Genomic DNA, 14,359 nt, shown 5'->3' on the forward strand with positions numbered 1-14,359 from the left:
ACTCGGTCGTGTTCAGCCCCTTGACCCGCTTCACATTCTCGATACTTCGACGACACGGCCTATTATGAGCTCGATGCTCTCACTTGTCCCTTGCTGTGCACATCGTCATCATCATCATTGTCGCCGTTGTCAGACGCTCTTGAATCTGCCTTGGACGCCGATATGCCACCTCCATACCTCAGTAAGTCCTTGCGCTTCTTCAGAATTTCCGCTCGTCGTTTGATTGCGACCAACCATCCCTGGGACGTACGGCGACAGTCACTCACAGCGTCCACACTGGTTCCCATCCACCATTATGCCATCGACCATACTGCGTGTCGGCAGCCGAGCGACAGATAATTACCGCGCAAGTCGACGATATGCTGCATCGTGGCGTCATTCGGCCTTCCCACAGTCCTTGGGTGTCTCCTGTAGTATTAGTACGCAAGAAGGATGGCTCAATACACTTCTGTGTGGATTACCGTCGGCTCAATAAGATAACTCGTAAGGATGTCTATCCGCTGCCTTGGATAAATGACGCCCTCGACTCCCTACAAAAACTCGAATTAACCAAAATGAATAAAGAAAGAAAACAAGCACGACCATGCTGTAAAAAGAAATCATCTTTATTTTCGATGTCCGAGAAGATTACTCGAAGTAATCACCGATGCGGGATTACTTGGCGCGGTAGTTCGCCGCCCCAAGTGCCATGCTCTACAGCTACCTCACAACACGTAGCATATAAATATCACCCGCACTGCACTGAACAAAGTTGCGGACGATGTTCACGAAATCGATAACTGCCGCTAAAGCGGGCGTGCGGGTGCTTGACTCCAAAAATTTAGACTTGCTGGATATTCCGGACTTCAAAAATGCACCGTCAGGGTTCCCATTGAGTTAATGCATTTCCTCACTCAATTTGAACGAGCGTCATAGAATAAAGATGCTTGTTCCGAGCCATGCTACCCAATCTTGGAGGACGCCATGTTGGATTTTACACCGTATTGGATTCCAGTGACTCTGTCTATAGCCTCCATCCTCCAGTCTCGGAGGCCATGCCCGCTTTTCCCTGGCTGACAAAATGCTCCGAGTACTACACATTTTCTTTTTTCTTTCTAGTATATGCGGTCAGCTTTATCTTCATGACCATTTATTGTGGGACGTTTTTTATATTGCTACAGCAATTGTATGGACACTTCAAGCGTATTTCTGCCGTTGGCGTCGCAAGGTTCAAGTGGTTTCTGCCGTTGGCGTCCCAAGGGCGATAAAATTGTCGCCGCACGCCGTATGTGCAAATGAAAGTGCATGGGGGACGTGCGCTTCCACGGAGAGCGAACACACGGCGGAGCGCAAACGCGACTTCCTCCGTCGTGCCAAAGGCCCTAGGGGTATGGGAGGGGGGGGGGGGGGGGGCGAAGGGTGTTGTATCGGTGTTCTGTGGTGCCGCGGCACCAAATGTGTATCTTGCAACCGGGCGCAAGGGTAACTGGCGACGCAATCTCCCACGCAAAAGGAGGAAAGCGGGAAGGCAGCGCGGGAGGGAGGGAGGAGGGGGGCGACTTCTACTCTGCTAACTGCGTACTTAGCGCCGGTGCGGGTTGTCGCGCGCATCGTATCTTGAAAGCGATCTCCAGACAGCTCTGACCTTTGAATGCGCTGTGCTTTCGCCGCTCAGTTTCTGTTGAAGCGATAGACCGCAAGAACCTGTGCTCGCTGCAGCAGCCGCGCTCGTTCGCACCAACGTTTTGACAGTGGTTGTCTGCGGTCATCGAGTGTGATCTATTCATGTTTGCTTGTGCGCGCTGACACCACATTTGTTAATTCAGTTAGTAAGTTTGTTTGTTTTCCTCTAAAGTTTCGGTTGCTATTTTGAACGTGGCGTGTACACTGAGCAGGTGTCTCGGAGGCCCATGTCTCGGTGATCGGCGCTACCTCCTGTGCCTTCGCGAGAGCTAAAAAGCGATGCGAAGCTCGTTTCTTCAATCTCCATGGCGAACTCCGTTGGAAGAGATCGCCAACACGGTGACGTTCGTGTCTACTTTACATGGAGACGACGTCACTGCTGCGCAAATCCAAGCAAGTCGATCCCCTCCAAGCGTAGTATGAGGCAGGGCATTATTAGAGATTTTTTTTAAGCCACACTAAGTGGCCTAATAATTCTTTTTTTTTTTTCTTTTTTTCGGCCGAACAAGTTTTTTGGACTATTTTTGAGTCTCCACGAGCTCAGAAAATTGGTTGGTCACTGTACGGAGCGCCCTAACCTAACAGCCGCACGTTGCTGCCAGCCGGAAGCTTCGAATTATCCGAATAGAGCCGCGCGGTCCATTGAAATTATCCGGTAGAATTTGCATTGAAAATGACGGGACCATTCAAATTCTTCGAATTAACTGCAATTTCGAATTAACGGAGTTCAAATTATCGAGGTTTTACTGTAATGCCATTCGGGCTCTGCAACGCGCCCGCTACTTTCGAGTGTATGATGGACACCATCCTTCGTAACTACGAGTGGAAAACACGTCTGTGCTACCTTGATGATATTGTCGTGTTTTCGCCCAATTTCCTGACGCACCTCGCTCGCTTGCGTGAGATACTGACCTGCCTCTCATCTGCCGGCCTCCAACTCAACATCAAAAAGTGCCGTTTTGCTGCCCGCAAGTTAACAATTTGGGGACACGTTGTTTCGAAGGACGGTGTGCTTCCTGACCCAGCCAAGCTTTGCGCAGTCGCATGGTTTCCGATGCCCACTACTCTTAAGGCACTCCGCAGCTTTATAGGGCTCTGCTCTTACTTTCGGCGTTTTGTGCGCAATTTTGCCACTATCATCGCACTACTGACCAATTTGCTTACCGCTAGCAGCGGCAGCTCCGCGTGGTCAACTTCGTGTGACGAAGCCTTCAAGCAACTATGTCGTCTACTTACTTCGCCGCCGATTCTTCGACATTACGATCCCACAGCACCCACAGAGCTACACACGGACGCCAGTGGCATCGGACTGGGTGCAGTCCTAGCGCAACAGTGAGACGGCTATGATGAGTACGTCGTCGCATATGCGAGCCGCACTTTAAAGAAGGCAGAAGCCAACTACTCTGTGACACAAAGGGAGTGCTTGGCCATTATTTGGGTGACCATAACTATATGGTCACCCTTTTGACATTGCTACCGACCACCATGCCCTTTGCTCGCTGTCCTTGTTGAAAGATCTGTCCGGTCGCCTCGGCCGCTGGGCACTTCGCTTGCAAGAATATGACATCCGCGTTGTCTACCGATCAGGCAGAAAGTACTCTGATGCCGATGCGCTTTCCCGATCACCGATACCTTCCGATGTGGCTTCAGTTACAGCCGCTTCCCTGCCCGACCCGGCCATTTGATCACACATCCATGTCGGCCATCAACGTCGCTGATATGCCGGCCAAGCAGCGTAAGGATCCCCTGCTTTAAACTATGCTGAATTTCCTCCACGATCCATCCGTCACACCCTCTTCTCGAACGCTTTGTTGCCAAGCCCCTCACTTTGCTATCCGCGACAACGTCCTTTACCGCAGAAATTTGCGTGATGGTCGCAAATGGCTGCTTGTGATACCAAGACACATGCATGCTGACATATGCGCTTATTTTCATGCTGCTCCTCATAATGATCACGCCGGCGTTCTGAAAACGTACACTCTGCTGAGGCAGCGTTTCTACTGGCACGGCATGTATCAGTTCGTGCGCCAGTATGTACGTGCTTGCACGGCGTGCCAACGGCGTAAAATTCAACAGTGCCTTCCTTGCGAGTTACAGCCGCTTCCCTTCCCGACCCGGCCATTTGATCACGTCGGCATAGACCTATACGGGCCACTTCCCTGCAGTTCCTCGTGTAACCGATGGACAATTGTAGGTGTCGACTGCTTTACGCGCTACGCCGAGACTGCCGCACTTCCTGCGGCCTCGGCGCGCGAAGTTGCTTTCTTCATCTTGCGGAACTTCGTTATTCGACATGGAGCACCACGCGAACTGCTCAGCGACCGGGGGCGTGTGTTCCTGTCCGAAGTAATACAAGTCTTTCTCGCTGCATGCAGGCATCATTCACCGCAAGTCTACCGCCTACCACCCACAAACGAACGGCTTGATAGAGAGGTTCAACCGCACACTCGGTGACGTGTTGACTATGTACATTGCCTTGGATCACAGTAACTGGGACACTGTTATGCCATTTGTAACGTATGCCTATAATACGGCCACACAAGCTACCACTAGCTTTTCGCCATTCTTTCTGCTATATGGCCGCGAGCCCTCGTGTACAATGGACACACTGCTCCCATGCCGACCCGACGCTTCTGTATGCACGCCTGTGTCTGAAGCCACCAAATATGCAGAGGACTGTAGGCAGCTCGCCCGTACCCTAACGACCGCCGCCCAAGGTCGCCAAAAGCTGCGGCATGACAGTAACGTGCCTACACTACATTTTCCGACTGGTTCCCTTGTTTGGTTGTGGATCCCACCTCACAGCCCTGGCCTTTCCACCAAACTTCTTGCACGCTATGATGGCCCCTACCGCGTCATCGACTGTACCTTGGCTGTCAACTACATTGTCGAGCCTGTGACGCCATCCCACGACCTTAGACATTGCAGGCGTGACACGGTTCATGTCAGCCGTCTTAAACCATACTATGACCCCCTGATCCTACCTGCGCCGTAAGTCGCCAGGATGGCTAATCTTCTCTCCCGGGGGCCATTGTAGTGAAGAAGAGGAAGGAGAAGTGCTCTTGCATCTGTCGCTGTGTGGGCCATCAGCGTTCGTGGACTACCTCGATTGCGTGAGACGTCACTGTCTAATAAATCGTGATATCACAAGTAGAACAACAGTGCATTTTTACGGCGAGTTTGATGGCACATATCTCTAAACTGGTTTCATTCTGGAAATTAATTTCAAGTGGATGCGTCGTGCACACTCACCGGCTACAATTAGTAAATTGCAATGTGTATATGTCATTAATTGCAAGTTAGTGATATTTTTAATTAGTTGAATACTTGTTTCGATTTCTCATGCTACTAATGTCTGCCTCATCGAATAACCCAGCTCAATGATACGAATTACCGTATTTTCTGGTCTATAAGTCGCAACTTTGTATAACACGCACCCCCCTCAAAGCGGCAGTTTTTCCGGGAAAAGACGTATATAAGTCGCACCGGTGTATAAGACGCACCTGTTCGTTCGGTAAGCGATTTAAAAAAGAAAATTACTGTGAAGTTTCACTCCATGAACGGGGGTCACGCGCAAGCGTATGGGTGCGATATATTTCCACTCCAGGCGCATTTCTGCCGTCGTGGTTGCCGCGATGTTCCGTACAAAGTCCAAGGGCGATAACATTGTCCTAGCGCGCCATATGCTGTGTGAGTGAGAGCGTCTGACGGTGAGCAGAATCGCGCACAAGGGAGGAAAGAGGGAAGGCACAGCGGGGGGAAGGGTCTTGTACTCTGGTAGCAACTGTGTGGTTTGCGCAGCGGCGCGCGCCGTATCTTGACAGCGATCTGCAGATGCGACCAATCGGCCTGCCACCGCTTGCGTTGCTGCTCCGTCCATCTCGCACGGCGCTCGGGAACTCCATCACGAGAAGAACGTACCCGCTACCTCGATAGCGCGCACAGAACTCTTAGCAATTAAGTCAACCAGTGACCTTCGCGTGGCTATAACATCGAATCGGATTTTGACGGCATTTCTCCGCAAAGTTCGGGAATTAATATCTCGAAACTGGCGTCATCCTGAGAACTAATTCCAAGTGGATACACCTTGTGAACTCCACGGCTACAATTTGTAAATTGCAATATGGGCCATTAGGTAATTAGTTAAAAACTTAATTTGTGAATTTTTGTTAGTCGATTATGCATTGCAATTTTTTGTGCAAGTAATGTCCGCCTCTTCGAGTAGACCAGTTCATTAAATAGAGTTGGACTATCTGCCACAGGGAACCTTAAATAAAATTTGAAAGTGTTCGCTGAAACACCCTGTGTGTGTGTGTGTGTGTGTGTGTGTGTGTGTATATATATATATATATATATATATATATATAATGTATGTATGTATATATAATGTATGTATGTATATATTCACAAACACACTCACACACACAGCAGAAAACTAGGGATTTGCTGCATACACTGAGTGCCAATCCTGACAACTTTCTTGAAGCACCTTCACCCCTCATGTGAGGCACTCACTTTCTTTAGTGGACATAAGTGTAGTAGTGTAGTACAACTCCCTCCCTCACCTCTTGCCTTGCTGTACCATGGTGCATGAGTCAGTAATAGGCCAACAGCAATGTGAAAAAAAAAGGTTGAACTATACTGGCAGCTATTCACTGACTATGGTGTGCAGTTGCTGAAAGCTGCCCAGATCACCGACATTATTTCATGTGTGAATTTATTTCTGTAGCTAACCTTGTGGGCGATAACAAGGAATAAAAAATTTAAAAAAAAGTGTGATTTTTTTAAACCTATATTTCCCTAGATATGAGTTTATAATGCACGGGCTTGAATATACCTGTGTATGTTGTGCATAAATGCTAACATTTACTGTATGTACAAGCAAACACCTTTTTTGTGTTCACAGTCAGCGCTATGGCCACTGGCACAAGGATAAGAACACACCTAATGTCAAGAATGTGCCTCGCCTGATTGTCTTCGTCATTGGCGGCATGACGTACTCGGAAATGCGCTGTGCATATGAGGTCACCAAGGAGGTGAAGAACTGGGAGGTTATCATTGGTGAGCTTTGTGACTTCTCATTGCTAGTCATGAACTTAGCATTTGTTGCAGTATTTTGTTCTTTGCTATGGTTGAGACTATAACATGTTGACTATTTATGCTGTTCACTTGCTCGTTCCATCTTGCTTTTACTGTTTTTTGTTTATTGGCTATATCTAACCTAAATTAACTACACATTAAATTTTATCATCAGAGCATTGATAATGGCAGCTGTAGTTGATTTCCTGCAGCTTGACATTGCAGTTGCACAATGCCACACTTAACTGACACTGTGAACAAGGTACAGTATAGACCAATTACATAACCGCTTATAGTGCAGGACCGGATATAATACGGTCTTTTCAGACTCCCATTAATTTTCTGATAGCACTCTATGTATACGCGTATTGCTTATAGTGCAGTTGCGGGACAAGAAATACCGGTTACAGTGCGGCTGCCTGGAAGTTCGGCAATCAACCTAGATGGCAAACGCTTCACTCAAGACACAAATACCGCATTTACTCGAATCTAACGCGCACTTTTTTCGATAAAACAGGTCCAAAAATTGCGTCTGCGTTAGAATCGAGTACGACCCTAAATCTTCTTTACCATATAGCCGTCGGCATTTCAAAATGGCCGCCTCGCATGTGCATCGAGCCTAGCTACCGTAGCTTCCTTCATGTGCTGCAGTACACGTGCTTAGGCAATAGTCTACCGTCTGTCTTCACGTTCTGTGTGTCTGCTCTATCAGCATGAAGTACCGAGTTCATCATGATGCCGCATTTAAAAGGAAAGTGATCATGTGTGCGGAGACGGAGGAAAATCGGGCCGCATCACAGGCGTTCGGAGAATCCGAAACTTGCGTTCGGGACTGGCGCTAACAGAAGGAGGTGATTTTCACCAGCAAAGCAATGCGAAACGGTTTTAGTGGACCGAAGCAAGACGTAATCTGCGACGATCCACTTCGGCGATACAATCGCCTTGGCCCTATCTTGAAAGCAATCTGCGACAGGGAAAGTCCACCGCGCGCCGTGTTTTTGCCGCTTATAGGTCGTGTTAAAGTGAGAGGCATGCTAGCACGAAGGTCAATTCGCTCGCAGCACTTCGCCACTCGACCGTTTTAACAGTTCGTTTCCGTGGTCAACGAGCGAGATGTGTTCATGTTTGCTTGTGTGCGCGTGACACCGTGCTTGTTAATTTATTTAGTAAGTGAATACGGAACCTAAAGCACGGTGACAGACGTCAGAAATGCGCATGGAGTGTCCATTATCACAATAAAATAGTTGTTTTGGTTATAGTGCGGATATTCGCGACTTACGTTATAAGCGGTCTACACTGTACAACACTTAGAACATGTCTTCTAATGGGAAGCATTGTGTTCTATGCTGCATGAATGCATCAACAGAATTTGCCTAGTTTATTGAGAATTCAGTATTAAGTTTAATGGCGCTGATATGTTGTAGATAGCGAAGATTCACTTGAGTAGCACAAGTTCATAATGCTGCAATATTCATTAAACTTCATTACTGCACTAATTTGGCACAAAAATTTCTCACAGTGGTATTGCCATTTGTTGTGACCCACTAGAACCTGCTAAGTATTTTTGTGAATCTACTAAAGATCCATTAAAAACATTTTCAAGAGAAATAGGGAATAATGTTAAAAGAAATTTCTTAGTAACACAAAATCGATTGCTATGATAATAGAACAGAAAATGCTAGAAAGGTCCATGTAAGAGCTGAAAAATTCTGTGGTGCAGCACATATTTACAACAATCTCAAAGTGATTGTGGAATGCTTTTTAAACATGTATGTTTTGCGCTGTGAGAAATGCTGAAAGAAATATGAGCAAGAATTTCAGCTTAACTTTTGTTGCCTACATTTTGATCGACAGGTACTCTGAACAAAAAGAAAATATATCTTTTCTCTTTGCATGAACAAAATGTGTCTGGGTTGCAGCTAAGACCTAAAAAGAATTCCCTTGCCAAATAATGCACGCTAAGAACGATACTTGTAGTGTCTAAACTTTCATGTCTTGGAAAGACCCAGTGTAGTCTACTGACACAATTCTCCACCAAGCCTTGTCCTACTAATATACTAGTGGACGACAGCATTTACCACTGGCGCACTGACGGGGGGGGGGGAGGTCGGGTGTTGTAACCGCCCCCCAAGGGTCCAGCCCCACCAGTCCAACGTGTACCTTCAGCGCTCTGTTCACATTGTCATTACAATTCAGGAGGTGGCTTGAGGTCGAATTTGCCTGATTAGCAAAAACACTATATCACTGTCGTGTATTCATTCATTCACTCTTAAATTACTATGATTAAAACGCTGAAGAAACATCGTCATCATCCTTGGTGTCATATTATAATTATTAGGTATTTTATTTGCTGTTGGATTCCTCTGGCTAAAGCAAGGAAATTGCATATTATGCAAAGTGCTTGCTTCCCCCCCCCCCCTTAAAAAAAATTGACCCCCCCCCCCAGGCAGAGATCCTGGGTGCGCTACTGGCATTTACAGTATGAACGCACCTTCATTCTGTTCCGCCTCAGGAGTTGGTATCTGCACACAGCACCGTGCATTTAACTACTCAAGAGTTGGCTACCGACTTGGCACTGCGCAGATGTTGGTTGTGTCTGTAAATGGAACATTTTATGGAAGTCTACACTCAGAGGAGCACCAACTTTGCCCTTTTGAGCCCAGTGCAGTTACAGTACTGTTGACTTGTGCTTGTAGTCAGTTTTGTGGGAAGGTAGAATTAACTGTTAAGAACCATTAAAAAAAAAACTGTTATAAAATCCACTTCATGCTGTAGAACTACTACTACTACTACTACTACTACTACTACTACTACTACTACTACTACTACTACTACTACTACTACTACTACTAGTAGATCTAGTGGAAAATCTCCTAATCTCCTTAGGTGGTAACACTGTTGTCACAAACTGTGCCAGTCAACTCTTGTGCTCTCTAGCACACGCATTCTTGCACACTCACGCCAAGAACATTTTAGAAGCAGTTTGGGAGACCACTTGGAATATAGTGCTTCCAGTCCACTACTACCATGTATTGTCTAGTTCTCAAATGGTGTCAGGAGGCCTGACATGTAGAATAGCTCTCTGCATGATCAATATACAGTGCAGCATTATTACTTGTTGCTGGGATGTAGAAGGCATGAAACTATGTGAAGAAAAACAACATAAAAGAAAGAGCACAATGCAGCACAGCCACAGTAAAACCAGGGGCTGTATTACTCAACCACTTCAGCACAACGTTAATAGTATCCAGCACAATGGCCTCGCTGTAGTGATGGGCACTTCTTGGCATCATGTTTCCATTGCCTGTCCTCTCTGTGCACTCAGCAACCACATGGCATGAAAACACGTGGGAAAGGTATCCCCAGATGTTTCCTGTTGTTGTGCCCACTTCGTCCAATTCTTGGATATGTTTGCGTGTTGAAAATGATTGAGAATACAGCTCCAGGCCTGAGGGCTGAGACACTGTACTCAGAGTGGTGGTCTCAGCCATCTTCTGTACCATGCAGACTAGTGCTGCACCATCCAGAGTAGTGCTGGTTTAGTATGCTACAGCAAGCACAATTAAAGTGCATGCGTATTACTAAACCAGTACTACTCTGGATGGTGCAGCGATTAGCGTCTAAAGGGATGCGCACCACTGCGCGCTCACTCCCAGTTGCTCCTAGCTAGACGGCCCTGAACCACATTTCTTTGAAGTCTCAAAAGACACCTTTAAACAAGTATGGTACCAGAAATATATTACTGAAATAATTTATGAAGAAGACCTGGTACGAGTGTAGATACTTAGAGTGCAGTATGTACCTTTCCTATTCACTCTCAATGTCCTACATTGTCCTACGTGTGGCTACCTGCAAATGTAAGTGCACAGCACGGCTGGAGTGCTCACTCGCGTGCTCCACCCTGGCCACGCTACGTGGTGCGGGCTGGCTTTGTCCTTCATGTATAGTAGGTAAATCCATATTGTGCACTTTGTAGCACTCATTACGAAGCACGTCTAGCTAGGAGCAACTGGGAGTGAGCGCGCAGTGGTGCGCATCCCTTTAGACACTAATCGCTATTCATCACGAGGCATGGCAGGCATAATGTACGTATGGTCTGGGCTTAAGTTTCGCTTAGTTCGAGGCTAGTTGAGTGTTCCAGACTAATATAAATTAACGAGAGCAGACTGCTACAACATTCTGATGAGCAGTTTGGCCAAAGTATCATTCCTACGGGTGCATCCGAGTGTGAGCAGACAATAGTGAGCTCACGCTTCTTGATGGATGTCAACTAAAGTAGCAGCTGTGTATGAGAATCTGCTATATGATGAGATATAGCAGCTCCGAAAAGGGTGAGGAGAAGGCTTCTGTTGAAAGGCGACTGTTTGAGAAAAAGGTAACTTCGCGCTGCACTGTGAGCCCCACGTGCTGTGCACGAGTGCAAAATTTGGCTGAGATGTTCACAGCGGGCTCGTCGTGGCACCCTGTGGTGGCCGCGGTATTTACGGGATGCAGCAGACATCGCATGCACTAGACATTTCTAGGTATGCTATCTGCAGAATGTGTTTCTCCACCTAACTCGAGGGTTGGTTCAGGACCCCTTTAACAGAGGTTAAGCAAGAGCACCTGCCAGTGCTCTTGTTACCCTTGCCTCAGGATCATGAAAGTGCTGGACCCAGAGCTCTGATGATTTCAGCTTAATGGTGACGTATTTTGCCCACAGCAGTTCAGCATTGCAAAGCATGAACTAATTCAATTGCAATAGACATTTCTTTGTTGAGAGTAAGAAAAGGAGAAAAAATGCACATTGGATACAATGGATATCTTGCATTGAATAGGATAGTGAGAAGCCATTGACTCTAAATGCAGGAAATCACATTGAAGGGACTAACGAGGCATTTATTTCATTTCTAGCCAACGAAAACCTTACACGATAGGCACGAAAAATGAGTCAATATGCTTCTGCATATTTGACCAAAAAGGAGTACATAAATTACTTTAAGGGGACACTAAAGCAAAACAATAAATCAACTTAGACTGATAAAGTATTCTTCGAAAACACTGCTGTCGTTAATTACACTGCAATAGGTCAATTTTTAAGAGAAAATGAAGCGCAAAGTTGAATTTTTTTTATTTCGCGCGGTAACCCCAATGTCAGCATTTCAGTGTGACGTCACGACTTCTAAAGTAATTTTTCGTATTTGGGCCATGTTGGCTCAGTAAAAGTTTGCCAAACTTACTATACTCAGTCTTGGGCTCCTTTAGAACACAATGTAGTCAATCTTTACCGTTAAAGATTTAACTGGGACTTAGAAGACGCTGTCAAAATCCATGACGTCACGGTGAGCTGGTGCGGGAACTTCAAGGTGGCATCGCCACTCACCTTCTGTGTTTTTCGTTTCTTTCTGGCTTACTAAGCGGCTTCTTGCAGCAAGAGTGGTGTTTTCGGTATTGTGGAAGGGTAATCTACTGATACCGAAGAAATCATTTTTCCCTTTAGTGTCTCTTTAATCATTTGACCCAATATGCTTGAGCCATGCATAAGGATATGCACATAGAAAAATTTGTGTAGTTTTCATAAATTGAAATGGTGTTGGCTATTATGGCATATTGTGGCTGCCCGCCGGGGTGGCTAAGTCAGCTAAGGCATTGCGCTGCTGATCACGAGGTCGCGGGATCGAATCCCGGCCCCGGCGGCCGCATTTATATGGAGGCGAAATGCAAAAACGCCCATGTGCTTGCATTGTAGTGCACGTCAAAGAACCCCAGGTGGTCAAAATTAATCCGGAGCCCTCCACTACGGCGTGCCTCATAATCAGAACTGGTTTTGGCACGTAAAACCCCAAAAAGAAGAACATATTGTGGCTGCGGATACTTCATTAGTGTACTCTGAAGAATGCCATAAGTAATGGTTGGAAGATTTTCAGAGCCATCAGACAGAAGCACCAAAGTTTAAGAATGAGAGCTGAAAATATTAGTATATGCATGGTTGAAAGGCATTTTGTTCTTTTGCTATACATGCACTATCAGGGACAAAATTTTACAGGCCACGCTTATCGTGACAAAAATTATATATGGCTGCTGTGTAGGTGTGCAGCCTAAAATGCACCCTCTCAACTTTGAGCTGCGTGGCTAGGTGGTGTTTTGACACGCAACTTCTGTCTCCGTTAGTATATATATTTTTTTATGTGGGGGACACTGAAGGAGATAACTTAAAGGGAGACTAAAGAGAGGAATGTGAAGCTAAGCTGCATTAGTAAATTTCACTTCCACAATAGCAAAACTGCTACTCTTACCAAAAGAGGAAGCTTGGTAAACCAGCGGAAAAGACACAGAAATGAAAAATGAGTGGTGACGCTTCGCGATATTCACGTGCCGGCTTGCCATGATGTCATGGATCATTGGCAGCACCTTCTTGGTTCGTCTAGTTCACTGTTTGTCGGTAAAGGACTACATTGCATTCTGAAGGAACCAGAGATTCAACCTAGCATGTTTTGAGCACTTTTTCTGTGCCAAAACGGCCCAAATATGAGAAAATACCCTGAAATCCACGAGATCGCACCTACAAACTAGTGGTATGGTTTCGGCATGAAGGCGAAGGTTGGCCTTCATTTTCTGCAAATACCAGTCTAAACTGATTTAGTGCTTTTCTTTCCGCTAGGCCGCACTACTAATATTGCAAATAGGCAACTTTTCCCAGATAAGCTTTCTATTCTTGAAAACAGCGTATAAGTGAAAGACAGGTGCATGCTGTGTTCAAGTTAGTCAAGCAGATTCATTGTGACATGAAGTCTGGCACCCTGTGGCTGGTTAAAATTTTGTTATCCCTTACTGGTACAATTATTCTGCTGTAATTCATTACGAAAGATATCTGACATAGAGAGAAACAAAAGCCAAAACTGACCCAAGAAATTTGAGTGTCAACAATTCCAGTTAAATAAGTTATGGTGAATTTGTGCTGCAGATCATAGATTCCCATGAAATTCACCCAAGGTCTTTTACGTTGCAGCACACCAATATTACACCTCTGTGCTGCATCTTTAGAGACTGCTACCTAAGGCGTGCAAGATGTATCTGGCAGCATGGAAATAAGCTTTAAATAAGTTCCCATTCTTCATACATTTGAAATTTAAGTTTGAAGCACGGCAAGCTCTCTGCAGCAATCTAAATTTTTGGCAAATTACTTTGATTTATGATGAAAAACTGCTGAGGTTTTTTCCTTCTCACTTTCTGGTTCAAATGTAGAGAATATTACTTTTAGAAAAGGGACCAGAAAGGGTGTATAAAAAGTGAGTTCTTAAATGAAGTGAAAGTGCTCACTGCCAGCATCTATACCTTACCTACAAACGAAAAGGACCCCAACTTACGAAAATTCTGCTGCAAAATACACCATTTCAGAGAAATTGTCAGTGGCATGGTTGGACTTAAAATTTGTGGCCTTCATTTTATGCTTTAGTACCTTATGTTGAATGCCAAAATACCAAGTTGTCTGCCAGTCTAGCTCCAATTTCATGTGTGCTTTTAGTGCCTCATCGAAGTCATTCACTTTGCTTTCGTAAAAAAAAAAGATATAAATAAATAAATAAAAAAAATAAATGACCAATGTTCTTTCGCAAGGGCTACAGAGTTGAGCATATGC

General features: G+C 45.6%; 1 protein-coding gene across 3 annotated transcripts in view; it reads left to right on the forward strand.

The window, feature by feature from the left end:
* The window catches only part of LOC119436686 (protein ROP-like), an 80,260-nt gene that overhangs the window by 64,734 nt on the left and 1,167 nt on the right, over positions 1-14,359 (forward strand). For all 3 annotated transcript variants that reach the window (XM_037703649.2, XM_049659669.1, XM_037703650.2), the window contains one exon: positions 6,569-6,723. In XM_037703649.2, coding sequence (XP_037559577.1) covers positions 6,569-6,723 — 155 coding nt within the window. The remainder of the gene's footprint in view (positions 1-6,568; positions 6,724-14,359) is intronic.

Source organism: Dermacentor silvarum, chromosome 1, assembly GCF_013339745.2.
Source record: "Dermacentor silvarum isolate Dsil-2018 chromosome 1, BIME_Dsil_1.4, whole genome shotgun sequence".
Lineage (NCBI taxonomy): Eukaryota > Metazoa > Arthropoda > Arachnida > Ixodida > Ixodidae > Dermacentor > Dermacentor silvarum.